The 12,912-nt window shown below is 22.5% G+C and overlaps 5 protein-coding genes across 5 annotated transcripts; 2 read left to right on the forward strand and 3 right to left on the reverse strand. All coding sequences in view use genetic code 6, as the record gives it.

Moving 5' to 3' along the window:
• Nucleotides 1-273: 273 nt before the first annotated feature.
• On the reverse strand, nt 274-654 carry TTHERM_000637329 (transmembrane protein, putative; the record flags this gene model as incomplete). Its single annotated transcript, XM_012799045.1, has 1 exon — nt 274-654. One exon carries the CDS (start codon nt 652-654, stop codon nt 274-276), a length of 381 nt encoding a protein of 126 aa, XP_012654499.1.
• Nucleotides 655-1,589: 935 nt separating this feature from the next.
• On the reverse strand, nt 1,590-2,069 carry TTHERM_00637330 (hypothetical protein; the record flags this gene model as incomplete). Its single annotated transcript, XM_001032394.4, has 1 exon — nt 1,590-2,069. The coding sequence occupies exon 1, from the start codon at nt 1,983-1,985 to the stop codon at nt 1,590-1,592; it is 396 nt and encodes a 131-aa protein (XP_001032394.3). The 5' UTR covers nt 1,986-2,069.
• Nucleotides 2,070-2,072: 3 nt separating this feature from the next.
• TTHERM_00637340 (cyclic nucleotide-binding domain protein) lies at nt 2,073-7,059 on the forward strand (the record flags this gene model as incomplete). The annotated part of the gene is made up of 3 exons (XM_001032395.2): nt 2,073-3,433; nt 3,489-3,577; nt 3,632-7,059. The coding sequence occupies exons 1-3, from the start codon at nt 2,292-2,294 to the stop codon at nt 7,057-7,059; spliced, it is 4,659 nt and encodes a 1,552-aa protein (XP_001032395.2). The 5' UTR covers nt 2,073-2,291.
• Nucleotides 7,060-7,423: 364 nt separating this feature from the next.
• TTHERM_00637350 (zinc finger, C3HC4 type (RING finger) protein) lies at nt 7,424-8,856 on the reverse strand (the record flags this gene model as incomplete). Its single annotated transcript, XM_001032396.3, has 4 exons — nt 7,424-7,894; nt 7,945-8,068; nt 8,118-8,316; nt 8,370-8,856. 4 exons carry the CDS (start codon nt 8,854-8,856, stop codon nt 7,424-7,426), a joined length of 1,281 nt encoding a protein of 426 aa, XP_001032396.2.
• A 524-nt stretch (nt 8,857-9,380) lies between these two features.
• On the forward strand, nt 9,381-10,985 carry TTHERM_00637360 (Gar1/NAF1 RNA-binding region protein; the record flags this gene model as incomplete). Its single annotated transcript, XM_001032397.1, has 1 exon — nt 9,381-10,985. One exon carries the CDS (start codon nt 9,381-9,383, stop codon nt 10,983-10,985), a length of 1,605 nt encoding a protein of 534 aa, XP_001032397.1.
• Between the last annotated feature and the right edge of the window lie 1,927 nt (nt 10,986-12,912).

The raw sequence follows: 12,912 nt of genomic DNA on the forward strand, positions 1-12,912 counted from the left end.
TAAAATATCTTTTTATAAAAAACTTAAAAATTTTAAACATACGCTACATATTATTTTAAATTTTCACTTTTATAATTATTTAATATTAAAATTACAATCAAGTTATTGATAAATAAAATAATTAGAATAGCTATAACAATTTATTTTAGAAACTAAAAAAAAGTAAACAAAAAATTAATTTTTAAACAAATCAGTGCTAAATTTTATTTTAGTTAGAATATTTAAATATTGATAGACGAATAAATAGCAAGTATTTACTTAATAATTCCCAATTCACATCGATATTAGAATATTATTAAACGTATATATAAAATTAATATTCTAATTTGAATGTTTATTTATTTATTATTCAATATTTAATATTAGGTTTTATCTTTGCAGATTAGGTAAAGATAAAATAATTAATTAAAAATCAATTTAAGCACTGAGTTATCTCATTGATTTCTTCTTTCTCATCTTTCTCATATTAGGATTGATAGATATTATTAGCATTTGAGATTAAATGGTCTTTATTTTTTTTATAATTTTATTATTGCTCTCTTTCAATTTTATGGTGCTTCTCTCTCTATCTATCAACATCAGAGACCCAAGTGTAACCTCTAAAAAATGAATAATCTTATAAATGAAAGCCAGTATCATCCTTGGAGGCAGCATTCATTTTATGACCTTCCTCACTTATACAATGTCATATTTCACTTCTATTATCCTAATGTTACCTGTAATCATCTCCATCCTTTGTATTTATTGTAAATATTTTTCTTTAGTATGTTCAAGTATGTTCAATTCCTCCTGACTTATGTGCAACATGAAAAGCAGAGTTAAAATTGCTATGATAATCATAGCTTCGTAGAGTAGATTTACCATCTCCTCTTCCATTACTTGCATTTGAGCCTTCGTTTCCAATTTTTTTAATTGACTTTTTATTTAAAAAGAATTTTTATAAAATACTTGTATACTGTAAATCCTTGCTAATGGTATGTTGTTTAATGGCCCTTATTAAGGACTATTAACCAATTTCAAATTGAAATTTTGAAATTATGGTCTTTATTTTAAGGTACCATTAACAAGGGATTAAAGTATTTATTCTTCTCTAAAAAAATTTGTTAGAATTTTTAAATATTTTAAATATTAAGAATAATACGTCATTACCTATTCTTAACCTACCACTATTTGCTATTTTCTTACAAAAATACAATATCCGAGAATATATATAACAATTTATTATAGAAACTAAATAAAAGCAGACAAAAAAATTAATTTTTAAACAAATCAGTGCTAAATTGTATTTAAGTTAGAATTTTTGAATATTGATACACGAATAAATAACAAGTATATACTTAATAATTACCAATTCACATCAGATATTAGAATATTATTAAATTTATAAATAAAATTAATATTCTAAATTTGAATGTTTGTTAATTTATTAATCAATATTTTATATTAGATTTTATCTATGTAGCTTAGGCAAAGATAAAATAAATAATTAATCATCAATTTAAGCATTGAGTTTTTTCATTAATTTCTTGTTTCTTATCTATCCAGATTATGATCGATAGATATTATTAGTATTTAAAATTATAAGGTCTTCATTTTTTTTTCTAATTTTATTATTTTTCTCTTTCAATTTTATGGTACTTCTCTCTCTATCTATCGACATCTGAGGTCCAAGTGTAACCTCTACCAGTTAATTTATCTTATTTATGAATACCAGTAGTATCCTTGATGGCAGCATTCATTTTATGGCCTTTCTCACGTATATAATGTTGTGTTTGGCCTCTATTATCTTATTCTTTCCTGTAATCACCTCCATCCTTTGTATTTGTTGTATACATTTTTCCTTAGTATGTAAAAGTATGTCCAAGTCCTCCTGACTTGTGTGCAGCTTTAAAAGCAGAGCCAAAATTACTATGAGAATCATAGTTTCCTAAAGAAGATTTACCATCTGCTTTTCCATTACTTGGGTTTGAGCCTTCGTTTCCCATTTTTTTTTTAATTGAATTTTTATTTAAAAAGAATTTTAATAAAATACTAATATATTTATTATTTTCTAAAATATAAGTTAGAATTTTTAAATATTAAGAATAATACGTCATTACATAAATAAGTAAGTAAAATTGCTCAATAATTAATTTAATAGTACAAATAAGATTTTGTGGTATTTAGTTTTTCATTTGCTTGTTTTGTACTATATTAAAATCAAAGTCTATTAACAATTACTGTTAAACTCCTTGCCTAATTATTAAAACTTGTTTATATAAGACTTATCTTAAAATTATCTGATAAAGATTATGGCTGATAAAATATCTAACTTTTTTAATAGTAAGTATAATGATGAAGAGGAGGATGATGAGTTGAAGTTAAACTAAGGATATCATGTTGATGACATGCTTGGCTATCCAAGTTTTATTGATAAAATTCGTTAGAGAATAGAAGACAATGAGTAGATTATTCGACCTCGTAGATAAACTAATTAGGAATCTTTGCAAAGTAATAGACGCAATGCATTAAAAAGATATGATTATCAATAAGAGTAAGAATAACAAACTAGAAAAAAGCAGTAAACATTAATAAATAGGAAAAAAGTTAACTCACACGATTAAAAGGCAGATAAAAAAGGGGGAATATTATCTAAATACAAGCATTTAGAAACCAAATTTTTGCTAGATTTCATGATTAAAGATGACTTATATGATTTATATTAGGCTATAAATTTATAAAAGAAAACAGAAATGCTTATGATATTGCTTAAAAGATCTTTAAGTTAACTAGAAATATTTAAAGAAATTGATTAAAATTTAAATCCAGATATTTATGCAAGTCTTATTCGCTCCTTAAAAACTCTTATTGTTAAGTAAGGAAGCACTATATTTTCATTTGGATCCGTTGGAAAGTAGTATTATTTTTTAATTAAAGGCTCTGTATATATTCTCCTTAGAACAGGACTAGGTTCTAAAATAAATAGCTTAGAAAAGGTTAATCATAATTAATAAAATGATAAAGAGCATTCAGAAAAAAAGAGGGAGATAAAAATACTAAGGAAAAGAGATTCGCTTGAAGGAGGTGGATAGGCTTAGTAATCTGTCATCACAACTACATAGAAGAAAACTAAATTTATTACATATGCAAATAAGCTTTAAAGCTCTGATTCTAAGGTTTTTTAAGATAATTAGGATAATAATTCAGAAAGAGATAATACGCCTTCAAGTAAATAATACAAGCTTTCTTGGGAATCGCCTTTAAAAAAGCAATAATCTCATTTTTAGAAAGAAAATATTGTAACTAGTTCATCTAATATTACGGATTAATAGCAAGATTTAAAATATCTTCTATAATTGTAAACCCATGATAAATTGTATGATGATAGTCGCTCTTAAAAGTCTATTGAAGATAAATTAAGTATAGCATGGTCCTAAGACTCATAGAGAAATAAGTAAACTTAATTAATCATATTTGTTATTATATTTATTAAAATAAATTTAAAAAAGAGAAGAAATAAAAAAAAAATTTCCTCATTTTCAGATAGTTGGCACTCATTAGTAGGGTGATGGATTCGGAGAACTTTCGTTATTGAAAGGTATGTAAAATTGATTAAAAACTGGTAACTTAAATAATTTAAATGTGTATTTAGGAATCAAAAGAACTGCTACTATAGTTGCAAAGGAAGATTGCTTCTTCTTAACATTAGATAAGGATAATTATCTCAAATTTTTGTCAGAATATCATGAGAAAGTTTATTAAGAAAAAATTAGCTTTGTGAAATAGTTTTTTATTTTTGAGCAATTAGATAAAAGATTACCTAGTTTAATTATTTTATTTGAGCCGAAATCTTATATTAGTGGCTAATGCATATATGAGCCAGGTGATGAAGTGAACTATTTATATTTGATTAAAAAGGGAACTGTTGCAATAAGTAGGAAGATAGCTCAAAAATCAGAGAAGTAATTATTGAAATAGGTAGAATATGAAAATAGCATCGCTAGTAAATATGAAAGGGAAATGCAACTACAAAAATCATTTATTTAATAGCAGCAATAATAGAAGCAATAAAATTAAAGATAATCATATTCATCTAAAGATAACGAATCTGAGGTAATGAGTAAATTAGATTATATATATGAAAATAGAAAGGTAGAGAACACTCTTGACACAGTTTGGGATGGGTAATAAGAAAGTGATTAGTCTTAAGGAGAAGAAGAAAATATCTAAGACTTAGTTTATTCAGAAGAAAAAGGAGCTTTTGTGGGTAAAAATAACAAAATATTATCAATGATGAGAAGCTCTCCTTTAAAAAATCGTTAAAGTAGGTTAAACAGTAAATCTGTTTCGCCAAAAAAAAATACAATTCTTACAGTTGCAGGAGAATTGTGTTTTTTTGGAGAAGAGGAAATCGTGAATGGAGAAAAATACAGGTAATATGAAGCTAGAGTAACTTCTAGTAAAGTTGAAATTCTTCGTATATCTATTAAAAATTTAAAAATAATTACTAAGTATAATGATGTTATGCAAAGAATAAAAGCTTATTATGAGTTAAAAAATGAATGGAGACACGCTTATGTTGAAAGGAGTTAAAATGCTTTGCTAATTTAAGAATATTTAGCTAAGAATTTCAAAGAGTAGTATACACAAAATATTTTGAACAAAGATATATAATAAAAAGCAGCTATACAGTTGACTGCTAAAACTATTCCTCATAGTATGGATAGTTAAAAAGTCACTTAAAGCGTTTTAAATAGAAAGTTATATATTAAATCAAAGACTAAATAATTTAAACACAAGCAAAGTATTAATTCAGAAATTGATTAATTTGATTCAGAGTCCTAGAAATTGTTAAAAAAATACAGCTAAAATGACTTAGTTAATATGAGCTCCAGAAAAATTCACTTCAAAAACTCTGACAATAATATTTCTGAAGAAGAAGAGGAAAATAAAGTAAAAAATAGAAATTCATCATCGCCAAAGAAGATTCTAATTTAAAATGCAACTGCAGATTTATCATGTAAAGATTTTGAGCAAAAGGTTTCCTTCTCATTTAAAAAAAATAGAGATGAGATTTCCAATAATATTGAGTAATAAAAAGTATAATCATAAAATTAATAAAGCTTAGAACGAAAATACTCTAAATAAAATAGTATGGGTAATTCTATTCGAAAATCGTAAGCAAATTCTCCATAAACAGCTAAGAAAGACAGTATATTAGAAAATAATTTGAAGTCTATGCTTAGCTAGAAAGAAAATGAAAACGAAAATGAAAATGAGTCTCATAAGTTTATTAAAATTTGCAAAATTTAGCAAGCAGATAGCTTGATCGAAACTTTAAATACAAATCAAAATGAATAATCAGTAGAAGACTTGCTTACCTTTTAAACTCAACAAAAATAGATAAAATAAAAGCAATACTCAAAAAAAAAGTCAGATGAGATCCAAATTCATGAGTTTCTAGATTATAATTAGAATGATTAAAATTAAATTAAAAAAGTAGAAGATTAAAATTTTTATAATTCATAGAGATTACAATTTAAAAATACTATTGAGGATTCATAGCTAAATTAATCACCTGAAACAAAACAAATGATATAAAGATAAGCATCGAAATAGCATGCAGAAGCCAAATAGAAAGAGTAGAAATCTTAAAATGAAATTATCTAATTTTAGAAAGAGTAAGAAAATTAAATGGAAAAGCTGAGAGGGATATTGATGAAAGAGAGTAGAAAGAGTAGTGTCAAAAAAACTAAACAAGTTGAGAAAAAATAAAGTAATAGCTAGGAATTAGATTTTAGAGAGATCCATAATATATTCATTAACATAGAAGGGATCAAGAGTAAAAAATTAGATAAGTATACGAAATAATATAAAGAAGTTAAAGAAAAATTTAGTAAAGAACCTAAAAAGAAATATGAATATATTCCTAAATACGGTTCTGAAAAGGCTAAAGAGATTGTCAATTAAAATAAAGATAAAAGAAATAATTCTTAGTATAACAGTGAAAGAAAGCCAAGCATAATTAATGACACTACTATGATTTCTAGATAGAGATCTAATTCAATTTCATTAGGATAATCTTCACAATAAAGAAAATTTAGCTTTCGCTAGTATTTAGAAAACTAAAAAACTGTATCTGTGGAATCAACTTCAAACCACTAGATCCATACTTTGAACCCTGATTTTATTAAAACAAATCAAAGTGTATTTGAAACCAAACAATCTGAACATATTAGAAAACCTTCTTAAGCACTGTATGATGAAAATCAAAAGATTGATGCTTAAAATAAATAAATTGTAGTTTAGATCCATGAAAAATCCAATCTGAGAAACTAAATTGGACATTAAAGCTAATAAAATTATTAATCTGATGATTTAAATGTAGAAATTCTTGATAAAACATAAAATTATTACTTTTAGAAAACACCAAACCGCCCTTAATCGCATAAGCACAATAAAGAACTTGATAAAATTATTGAAAAGGATAATTCAATGATTTTATACTAAGATTAATAAGATCACCACTCAGAAACAATGATAGAGGAGTGCAAAAGAGTTGAAGAATCAGATATTGATCAAGTAAGAAACATGCTGATGTTAGTCAAAAAACTGAAAATTGATCATTTAATGGAAAATAAGTATACTGATTAAAATATTTCATCTGGTTTTATGAGCAAATCTCTAAACATAGTTTCTATACCTACAACTGCCCGTTCAACTTCATAAAAGTAGAGAAGAAAAGTAAGTCTTGCTTCAGATAAAAAAGACTATCATTTCAATTACGACACTACTTACTCGCATGGAAAATCAGTAACATAAGAAGTGAGTTAATTTAACAATACATGTATAAATTTTAAAGATGAACAAACTAACTAAAGTAATTAATTTTCCAAAAAAATTTACAACCTAACTGAACGAGAATAACAAAAGAGAAAATAAAGCAGCGGAGCTATCTTCAGGCCAACTGTACCATTACAATAATTTCCATTAAAATCTCTATAACCTACAGAAAAATAAAGTTTTTAAGTCCATTCTAGATATCAAAGCTTTCATCATGTTAGAAAAACTAATTAGTGAGATAAAGAAACATAATTATTCTATTTTTCAAAAATAATTTTTGTTTTTAACTGAGAAAAAGTAATTGAAACACAAATATTATATTATTAATTAAATTAAAAAAAATTAAACTTAAATAAGAATATCTAAAAAATAAATTTACAAATACCTCACACAGCATAACACAAACAGTAAAAGCTTTAAATTTTCTAAATTTTTGGATGAATTATATTAATGTTATAATAAATATAAATTTAAATTAAGATTTTATAACTTTGTAAATATATTTATTTAAGATTACTATGTCTAAAATAAGCAACACCATTTTATAAATTTCTTTAAAAATAGTAATTTAAAAAAAAATTTCATTAAGTGAATCTCATTCTCATTATTCTTTTAATTCACTAAATCCTTCTATTCTGCATACATTCCTAAACTCTCTGCAAGCTAAGCACATGTACTTAGCTTGGTTCACATAAGGGTCTCTTTCTTCTGTCAAATAATCTATCCAACAGCTCTCACAATATATTAAATGTCCACAAGGACGGAAAATAATTTAGGCAGGCCTCTCTTAACAAAGCTTGCAATTTAAAATATCATTTTACTAATCACTTTAAGAACACAACAATTGATACTACTAATCAAGATCATTAATTTTCTTTTTTACTTCCTATATTTCTGTTAATTTATCTCTCTATTTGATAAGAATATCGTTTATAATTTTTTTTGAACTTTCTACAGACTACTTCATACTTTAATTTTCATTTTTGAGCTCAGATATATCTTGAGTTATCTTTTTTCTTTTGGCAAGATCAAAGTTGTAGGTTTATTCCAATTTTAAAATTTCATCTTTGTGCTGTTTACAGTAAATTAATCTTTATAAAATAACTTAAAAAAATTATTTACTTTTGCTCTTAACATATCTTAATAGTCTTTGAGCTTTTTCTGCACTTCTTTCTATAATTCTTCACTAAAATTTTTAAGTAGATTTTATTTCTACTGTTCAAGTACTTTTTTTTAAGCTGTTAATCTAACAAGTAAATTAAATGAAAGTCTATTTAATTAACTAAAATATTTACTCATGAATCATTCTTACTAATTTTTTATTCAGTTCATCTTCTTATTTAAGTTGCGCTTAAAGCCTTTTTTTCCTCTGTTTATATTAATTAGATTCTTATTTTCTCTATTACAAATCACTTTACATTCTCATATTCATAATATTTATTTTATCACAGATAACTGAAAGCTCTTCTCTTAATGAATCACACTATTCTTTTACTGAAGTATTAAAAATATGTTTTTATTATTTTGTAAAATTCAAACAAGTTTACTATTTTTATTTAACTAATTAGGATAGGAGCTTGTTGTTGGCTAAGAATTCCCTTTTAATTTCTTTTCAAATGCTGCTTTTTGTTGAATATAATTATATTCTATCATGGCACAATTAATGTTAAACCCGCTTAATTCTTCTTTGTTAGATTCATTATAGATTTAGAAAAATTCAGTAAATTAACGATTTTCAGAAGAAACTAGAAATTTATTCATTACATTATTTGAAAATGCAGTGTTTTAAAAATATTGTAAATCATTTTTAAGATATCCTACTGAAATAATAGAATTAAAAAAGTTAGTATGATCATTATCCATGTAAATTAAAATATTATCAAGCACTTTATCGCTAGCAAATTAATCATAGAAAAACGGTAGAGGAACTTTTAATTTTTTTTTTTCATGATAAAACCTATCATAATTGTATAGAATGTGTTCTACTGCTTAGATTTTTCCTTTAATCTTGATTTCTATGAATTCTTTTTTCATTTTTATATATTTTGATTTTTTTATATTTTCAAAATCTTCTACTAATTTTTTTATCAAAAATAAACAAATTTTTTATTTAGTCAAAGATTCTTATCAGTAATTTTTGCTACACATTAATCAAATCAAAAAACAAGCTAAATTTCACTGAAAAAACAATTCTAATTATCCAAAATTTTCAAATTAAAATAAAATATTTTGGTTTTTTTTATTTAATTTTTTATTTATTTATTTATGTCTATGTTTTATATTTTATTTTGAAAACATTTTCGAATACTTTAAAAAAAAAATAATTTAAAATATAGGGTGAAAAATTAGTCTTTTTTGAATATTGATTGGATCAGATTTTATATAAGAAATTATTTATGTACTTATTTATTAAGTAGAATTAAAGAATCTTAAAATAAAGGTTAAAAATAAATATTGCTTCATATTCACTATTCTTCAAATAAACAAATTTTAATTAAAAATTTATAATTGTTAAAAATAAAAATAACTTATTAAATCAATAAAGTAGTTAATTAGCAATGGATCAAGAAGATATATAATAGTAATTCTCTTAAGAAAATTAGAATATTTAGTTTGTTAATACAAATACTACATCTAACATTTTACCCATCACTGTTTAGAATTCAGAGTAGCTAAACATAGAAAATTAGCAGGATCCTACAACTCTGTAAGCTGATAACTAAAAATAGGTAACATACTACTTTAGGGATTCAGACTAATCTGAATGGAGTTCAAGTGAAAGTGAGGGAGAAGATAATTAAAATGAAGACAACTTATAAGAAAATTAAATTGAATAAGAAGAAAATAATATGGAAAATGATTAAGCTAATAAAAAGAAGAAAAATAAAAATAAGAATACCAAAAAATATGATGAAGATTTTTTTGAAGAAGAGGATATTGTAATTGATCCTAAAGGTGAATAAATGAAAACCAAAAATGAAGCAAAGCCTTAAAAGTATGAAAAGTTTGAATCAGACATGGAAAGACTTGTAAGATTTGGAGTTTAATTTAAAGGAAACGAGGTTTTGGTAGAGCTTGGATAAATTATGACTATAGTAGATGACAAGATCATTATTGCTACTAACAATGAAATGAGAGAAGCAGAAAAAAGAATCATTGTTGACCTCGACAATATTATATTTAATGAATAAAAAAATATTATTGGAAATGTAGATGATGTATTTGGAAATATTAAAAATCCATTTTATTGTGTTATTATAGACAAATACACTGAGGAAATGATAGCTTAGAAGAGATTATAAGTAGGTTAAAAAGTTTATATGATTGAAGGTTATAATAAGTTGTTAATGAAAGCCTAATTAGAATTCCTGTTAAGATAAAAAGGATGCGATGCTTCAAATAGATTTGATGAAGAAGTGCTAAATGACAATGAAATAGAGTATTCAGATGATGAAATGGAGTCAAAAGCTAAAACTAAAAGAAATAACAAAGAGAGAAAATAAGATTTGGAAGATGTAGAAGAAGAAGTTAGAAATGAAGAAAAGCAAAATCCTATTAAATAAAAGAAGAATAAGAAAATTATGGTCATGAAAAATGAAAATGGTGTTTTAAAAAGAATATTTTTAAAGCCTTCTGAGTTTGAAAGCTTGAAAAATAATCCTAATAACAAGATACAGCAGCTTCCATCAGGATATAATCCAAATAAATTCCCTAAAGGTGGTAATCCAAATAATTAATAGTAATAATTCAGTATTCCAAGTGGATAAAATCCTCACTATTAGAAGCCCAACTATTAATAAAATAAATAATATAGGCCAAATAATAATCCAAATTATTAGAAATAAAACTACTATTAGAATTAGCAAAATTATTAAGGATAGCAATCTTCTTAAAATTATTAATACTAGCAATAAACTCCATTTACAAATTACTAAAACTAATAACAATAATATGGCTATCAAAATTAATAGCAGTTTAATCAAATTCCCTAGCAATAGTAGTAATATTATCAAAATAATGATTACTAATAAAATTAATAAAATAATTAAGACCAAAATTTCTAAAATTAAAACAACTATTAAAACTTTAACAATATGTAGCAATAATAATAGCACTACCAATAATCACCTTAAAATTTTCAATAAAACAATTAAATGAATTGAAAAAAATACAATCTGATCAATAAATAGATAAAAATATTTCAACTGTTTTAAATTCGTAAAATCATTTTTGAATTGTAAAAAATTAAATTTAAGATTTAAATTTTAAAAATTATTGTTTGTTTATTCATTTAAAAATATTTATTTTAATAATTAAATTTTACAAAAATAAAAAAAATTATTATTTATTTATATTTCAATATTAAAATTTTATAATTATAATTATAAATATTATTTTTTTTTAGAGTTTTTTGAATAATATCAATTTTTTTATTCAGCTTTGATTAAAAATAAAAAATGTAAAATTATTTCAAAAAATTATTAAAAATTATAATTATTGGTTAATATTAAATTATAAAAAATTTAATTTAGTATTTTTTATTTTATCAATTTTTATAATAAAATAAATATCTATTTTATATTTAAAAATAATTAAGTTATATTTTATTTCAAATAATTAAATTATATTTTATTTCAAATAATTAAATTAGATTTTAAATAATTAAATTAAATTTTATTTAAAATAATTAAAATTTTTTTTTCTAAATTAAAAACATTTTAGTTTAAAATATTTTTATTTTATTTTAAATTTAAAAATTTTACTGAATAAAAATTTTTATTAAATAATTCATCTTTTAATAAAGTGTCTAGACACATAATTATTTATAATTTGTTTCATTATTTTTTTTTAAATTTAACATTTATACCATTATAATTTTAATCTAGTAAATAAGTGCTAAGTGTTTTAATAATTTGAAAGAATAAAAATATTAAAACTAAATTTAAAATTTAAATAATAATTTAAAAAAAATTATTTTACAATAATGGATTAAATTTTTTTGGATTTGATTATTTATTTTATTTTTCTTAAAAATCATTTAAGTTATTTAAATAATGCCAATTATTTAAGTGTGTGCTTTTTGATCTATTTAAATTTTCTATGTAAGATTAAGTTAGCCTGCTATAAATTATTGAAATTATTTATCTTTAAATTATTAATTTATTTAAAAACTCACTTTGTTTTATCAAAAATAACACTATTAATTCGAATTTAAGCGATAAATTTAACGGATTTTTGTTCTAAAATAAAATAAAATATTTAAAAATGTTTCTTATTTTATATTAAAAGTCTAAAGTACACAAGCATTTAATAATATTTTATAAATTAAAAATAAATATATTATATTTCAATGTAAATTTAAAAAGATCAAATTTAATTTTTTTAGCTAAAGCGCGAAAGGAAAAATTAAAAATTTGATTGCTAAGGGATTAGTGGGAAAGTAAATATATTTGATTTAAATAATTAATTACTTAAATTAAAAAATAAATAAGCAAAAATCAATTAGAGTTATTATTTTTTTAAAATAGATTAATTGCAAATAAAAATATTAAATTAAATTTTTTATATGAATTGTGTAAAATTTGTAAAGTAAATAAATGTCTTCAATCAATATTTTTTGCTTATTTAAAAAAAAATATAATCTATTAATTTATTTATAATTTTAGTATTTTTTGTAAAAAAATCAAATGAAAAAAAAATAAATAAAAGGGAGGGAGTCGGAATTGAATTGGTTTCATTTAAAAATTGTAAAAAATGGAATATGAAAATTTTAGTAAAGAAAATCATAAAAATGCAAGCAAGCAAGGATAATCAAGAATAGGAAAGGTTTTTTAATAGATTAGTTTAGAATGATATTAATTAATTAATTAGTTATTTTGATTGATTGATAATAAAAATAGCATGAAAGTAATACATATCATGTAAAATTTGATTGATTGTATGCATGTATATATGTTATGTATAAAGGTTTTTAATCGAGTATACTTGAAATATATATATAGATAAATCAATCTTAATATTAAGAAAAATAAATAAGGATAATTGCTTCTTCTTGATAATTAATTTGTTGTAAATAATTCATCGCATTTT

The sequence above is a fragment of the Tetrahymena thermophila genome, assembly GCF_000189635.1.
Source record: "Tetrahymena thermophila SB210 genomic scaffold scf_8254528, whole genome shotgun sequence".
Classification (NCBI taxonomy): Eukaryota; Ciliophora; class Oligohymenophorea; order Hymenostomatida; family Tetrahymenidae; genus Tetrahymena; species Tetrahymena thermophila.